This window comes from Leucoraja erinacea, chromosome 18 (genome assembly GCF_028641065.1).
Source record: "Leucoraja erinacea ecotype New England chromosome 18, Leri_hhj_1, whole genome shotgun sequence".
Taxonomy (NCBI): Eukaryota; Metazoa; Chordata; class Chondrichthyes; order Rajiformes; family Rajidae; genus Leucoraja; species Leucoraja erinaceus.
This window is the reverse complement of record NC_073394.1, coordinates 19,586,737-19,592,736: the sequence shown is the minus strand read 5'-3', so window position 1 is coordinate 19,592,736 and position 6,000 is coordinate 19,586,737. Positions and strand designations below refer to the sequence as shown.

General features: G+C 43.0%; 1 protein-coding gene across 1 annotated transcript in view; it reads left to right on the top strand.

The window, feature by feature from the left end:
- The first annotated feature begins 291 nt into the window (after nucleotides 1-291).
- znf143b (zinc finger protein 143b) overlaps nucleotides 292-6,000 on the top strand; it is a 46,663-nt gene continuing 40,954 nt past the window's right edge. Inside the window, exon 1 of the mRNA XM_055649469.1 lies at nucleotides 292-419. Coding sequence (XP_055505444.1) covers nucleotides 383-419 — 37 coding nt within the window. The 5' untranslated portion in view covers nucleotides 292-382. The remainder of the gene's footprint in view (nucleotides 420-6,000) is intronic.

Below are 6,000 nucleotides of genomic sequence, written 5' to 3'. Positions count from 1 at the left end.
ACTGACACACCCATTCCAATAATTATTTTAAAATTTAAAAAAAATCCCGCTACCCAGAGATGCTACCTGTCCCGCTGAGTTACTCCAGTACTTTGTCTATCTTCGGTGCAAACCAGCACCTGCAGTTTCTCCCTATTGGGAGGGTTGCAGTCAATGGGAGCGCGGCAGCCAATGGGAGTGACTGAGCAGGAGGCAGGTGCGGTGGAGCAATGCGCGATTCAGGGTGCGGGGCGGGCGAGGAGGAGCAATGCGCGATTCAGGGTGCGGGGTGGGCGAGGTGGAGCAATGCGCGATTCAGGGTGCGGGGTGGGCGAGGTGGAGCAATGCGCGATTCAGGGTGCGGGGCGGACGAGGAGCGCCACTGTGTTTCCGCTCCTGATGCATGGTGGTCGAAGGGAGGAATTGTTGGAAAAAAAGAGGTTAGTAATTTTTTTTTACCCAGTGTGCCCTATTTCTTTTACCCAGCCTCGGCCAAGGTTTTAGTTGTGTGTTGTGGAGAGGTGTCCGGGAGCGGAGCCTCGGCGTCTTGCTGGGAGTCGGTGTGGAAGCCAGTTTGGTTCAGCCGGACCATGAAGTCTCTCGCCTCTGCTTTGGTCCTCGGTACATTTTCAAACTTGCCCTACGTAACCAGTAACCGCAGGGGCGGCTTCCCACCTCCCGGCCCCAGGCCGCCCGCCCGCTCCAGCACCACCCCGGCTGTCGCTGCTCTTTGTCCGGAGGATTTTACTGCCCGGCTTGGCCGTTGCCGCCAGTAAACAGCTCAACTGTGAAATGTTTCTGGTTTTGTGATCGTTAACGTGTAAATTACTCGGCCCGCGCCTTGTAGCGTTAGAATGTTACTGAATAAAAGCAGCAAGTACTGCTAGTGTCCAAGATCTGTCAACATCTGGAATGAACTGTACTGATGAATATTCAAATGTTTTTTTAAATTCCAGCTTTGGTTTCCGCTTTAAGTGATTTGTACTTGGTGTTTCTATTTTTTGTTCCGTGCCTCTGGCATTTCCATAAATTGTATTGAAGTTAGTCCAGATCGCCAAATACTTCATTAATATATTCCAGTATACAATTATTATTAGTCGTGCCAATTTCAAAAGCCTCGGCGAGAGATTGGTGGTACTTCCATTACCGTGGTTGTATTGGTATCACTTGTCTACATATTCAAATGACATTCTACTGAGCTACTTGTTAGTTAATAATTGCTTAATGTTATCTTCGCAATTGATATTTTGTCACGATAGACTTCCCAATTTTTGTGTAGCAGCCGTCTCCTGGCCTACTGTTATAAGTAAATCAAATTCCTGAACAGCGGTGCATAAAAACGATTACCGTGATTGCCTCTTTTGAGGTACGGAGTAATTATAGGAAGATAAGTTGGTAATTGTTCAAGATACGCTTGTCAAAGATACGGTTACTTATTACCTGTACTGTGAAGCAAGCATAGTTGGATTGAAAAGAGTTGGACGTTAATAAATAAAGTGTGATTTTTTTTTGGTTTATTAATGACTATTGAAAATGGGGCCCATGTGCATAACTTTTTTGTGTTCCTTAAATTTATATATTTTTTTCTATAAAGTAAAAAGATGGAAAGGCTTGGTAGCTGTTGTGATTTTAGATTAATATCTTCAATTTTAGATTTTATAAAATCTGCAAGGTATTTTTTAAATTTGATTTTGGGTTTAAATTTTCATTTAATGCGGTATATTTTGTCTTTACAAGGAATGGGTTTCCTTTGGATCGCTGTCATTGCTCACTCATGAAGCAAATAGTGGCAAATTAATAATGCCATAACTTGATATGTTATGTAGGTTAACCTGGTATCTGCGTTAACTTTTGCAGTATAGAAACAAAATGCTGGAAGTACACGACAGGTTAGGTACCATCTATGGAAAGAGAAACTTAAGTAAAAGATCCTGGTTAAAAACTCTTCAATTCTAATGCAGAGGTCTCTGATCTGAAATATTCTCTTTCCCTTTCCACGGATGCTGTGTGATTTGTTAACAGTTTCCAACATGTTTTGTTTTAATATCAGTGTTACAGAATCTGCAGATTTTTGAATTTCAAATTTTTGCAGCACATTGTGATAGATAGCTATGATTGGCTGTATGGTTAATTGTCAGTGGCCCATGTGGAAGAATTGAAATTGTGATGAAATTTCAATGCTAAAATATACTGTGAAATAAAATAGTGGATAGACTGGATAGTGGGTGTGAGATTAGAGCTGTTGCCTCATAGCATCAGTGACCCGGGTTTAATCCTGATCTCGAATGCGGTCTGTGAAATTTGAACGTTCTTCCTGTGACTACATGGTTTTCCTCTGAATGCTTCATTTTTTTCCCCACGATCCAAAGACGTGAGGTTGTATATTGCACCTGTGTAGGGAGTGGATGGAAAAGTGGAATAAGCTGGAATTAGTGTGAACCAATGATCCGAGTGGATCAGGCCAGAATGCCTGTTTCCATCCTATATGAACAAGAAGGGTCTCAACACCAAATGTCATCTGTCACTGAAGAAGGATCTCAATATGAAATGTCGTCTGTCCATTCCCTCCATTCATGCTGCTTGACCTGCTCAGTTCCTCCAGCAGTTTGTTTTCACAGACTTATAAGCTATCTGTAATATGCCGTTCAAATCAATCGCCTCACGTTTTCAATTATCTTGAATTTTCTATAACACAAGTTCATGTTCACAAGTTATAGGAGTAGAATTAGGCCATTTTGCACATTGAGTCTACTCCGCAATAGATAACTAAGAATACCTGGCACCAGCTCAGTCACTTTTCAATTTTTATAATCATGTGCATATCCATTTGGTGAATGATTAATTAAATTGTTCAATCCAGTTATACCCATCCAAAGTGATGAGTGAAGCATCGCACATCTCACATTTGGGGGGGAAAAATAACCACTGAACATGAATCTTCCTGGTCTATACAGACAGCCACTCATAGCTTGACTTTCATTATTTTGGGGGAAGTTCTCCAATTTTTAGCTTGGATATATGTCACATAATTAAACGTGAATTTTTCTGATTTTTTTGTTCTGTTAAAATAGATGACGCGAGCACTCATTTTCTCATTAAGGATGTTTAATTTACTTTAGATTAGATATATGGTGTTGAAAAAAGCCCTTCAGGCCACTGAGTCCATGCCGATCATCAATCATGTGATGTTATGGTTAATTTAACTTGACGTCAATGTGGTTAAGCAAAGTTGTTAACTTTGTATGAGGGGAGTTGTATGCCAATATCAAAGTAAATATTATCAACACCAACATCTGTACATTTGAGAACATTGACAACTTTGCATGTGTTATTGGGCTCTCAAACACGCCACTAAATTATGTAACCCAAAGTCTTGATGCCACTTAGGGCCTTGTCTTGGGGGTGGAAGATTGCAACCTTCATGTAGTCCGCCCTGTTTCGACGAATGCAATCAACCTGCCGTGCACAATCAAGTAAGATCAAATAGAACAAGTTGTCCTACAACTTTAGGCTGTGCACGCCATACGCAAGAAGAAGAAGAAGGGCCTTGTCTTGAGTTCAGGATCACCTTGGTAAATAAGATTGTCCATGCCACTTTGAGGCACATGTATTTGGAGCATTGAGGGCAGGAAAAACTTGGACCCTGTTTTGTCAAATCTAAGCTATGCGACAATTAATATTATTCTCTGCCTAAAGTGAAGTCATAGAAGAACTAAAGGGGATCATTCATTCTTTCATTGTTTGGGAAGCTGGTGATAAGCAATTGTATATGTTGTCTATTTTATTGCCTACTAACTGAAAGGTCACATGAGGGAAAAAATAATTTTACTTCACCAAACACAAGTGCTAAGAGTAAATACAAATCTTAGTAGTATAAATGGGAAGTGATGAAATGATTAACATTTTGTGTCAAACCTTATCTCTCGTTTCCCTTATCCCTAACTAGCCTCGACCCGAAATGTCACCCATTCCGTCTCTCCAGAGATGTTGCTTGTCCCGCTGAGTTGCACCTGCGTTTTGTGTCTCTTCGGTTCAATCCTGTATCTGCATTTCCTTCCAAAACATTTCATGTAAATGTCTTTTAAGCAGAATTCTCAATAACATTATTTGAAAGCAGATATGATTTCAGTGAAAGTTTAAAAAAAACACCAGATACTGGAAACCTGAAATCAAGATTAAATATGCTTCAGTGGGCCAGGCAGTATCTCTGGAAAGATAAATTGAGCTTATGTTTTAATTACTCTGGACCTATTTCATTATTAGCCCTAATGCTGCCTGTTTTTAAGTCCTAGTCAAAGATATAGGTGTAGATGAGGGCGAGTGATTATGTAGAGTTTCAAGTTAGGGCAGGGGTCGGCAACCTTGTTCTGCATAGGGGCCAGGACGCATGTATGAGTGGATGGCGGGCCACATTTATCATGTGTATACATGGATCCCGCCCCGGATGCAGGCATGTAATCACGTGTTCACATAGATGCGCCACCCGGAGCACTGGCCCCTAGTTACAGGTCGCTCGCGAACATGGCTCTGTCCTGAAGGCGGTGGCTCAAATACTCATACTCGTCCCCGGCCTATTTACAACCCCGTTCCTGACAGTGAAGCCCAGACACAGAAGGTGCGCGGCCGTTCCTGCGGCTTTGCGCAGGATACGGCACAGCCAGAGTTTGGCTGCGCTTGGCGGTTCCGTCATTGCGGCCGCCTTACGTCACCGCGGCCTCGGGCCCGGGAGGTACCGGAGACGCCTGCGGGCCGGATGATTTCGGGTTACGGGCCGCATTCGGCCTGGGGGCCGTAGGTTGCCGACCACTGAGTTAGGGTGATGGTGACCTCTTCCTAGTCTTCAAGAATGCTACTAGTTTTGAATGACATCACAAAAGTCAGCTTCCATGTGAATGCCACCCTCAAAGCATATATTAAAGGGAAATATACTGAAAATTCTAAGAACTGAAACACGGATACGTTGAACTGACACAATTATTTTGATGATTGCCATCCCATAATTGTGTTAAGCATGGATAGAGCAGCAGTATCCAGGTAATCAAAATAGCAAAGAATGTAAAAGTGAGTGCATTCCCATTAGTGCTGTTATCCCTTCAGATGATATGGTCCGAAGGGAGACAATATGTATCTCCATTAATATTTTTTAGGTATTTACTTGGGTTGAGGCTGACTTTCTTCCACTCCTGCATGTCCTATGATGGATAAGTAGATAGTGCTTGACACTGGTAGATTTGGACAAAGAACAGTATGGCACAGGAACAGGTCCCTCGGCCCACATTAGAAACATAGAAAAGACATCCACAATTTTTTACAGCACAAAAATTCACCATTTCGGCGTTTTTTTAACGTAGAAAAGTACATCCAGCCCTTTGACCCGGTGACCTTATGTGCAACCCCCCCCTATAATATCCTACCGCAGATTAGGTGACCAAAATTACACACAATACTCCAGGTGCGGTCTCACCTGGTCCCTGTACAACTGCAGTAAGACCTTGCTCCTAAACTCAAATACTGTCGCAATGAAGGCTTTCTTCACTGCCTGCTGTAACTGCATGCTTACTTTCAGTGACAGATGTACAAGGGCACCCAGGTCTCGTTGCACCTCCCATTTTCCTAATCTGACACCATTCAGCTAATAATCTGCCTTCCTGTTCTTGCCACCAAAGTGGTGAACCTCACATTTATCCACATTATACTGCATCTGTCATGCATCTGCCCACTCACCCAACCTATCAAAGTTACCCTGCGGCCTCATCGCAGCTCACACTGCCACCCAGCTTTGTGTCATCCGCAAACTTCGAGGTGTCACAGTTAATACCCTCGTCTAAATCGTTAATATGCAGTGACAATAGGTGCAGGAGTAGGCCATTTGGCCCTTTGAGCCAGCACTGCCATTCAATGTGATCATGGCTGATCATTCCCAATCAGTACCCCGTTCCTGCCTTCTCCCCATAATCCCTGACCCCCCTATCTGGCTCTCTCTTGAAAGTGTCCAGAGAACCGGGCCAGTGAGCCAGTACC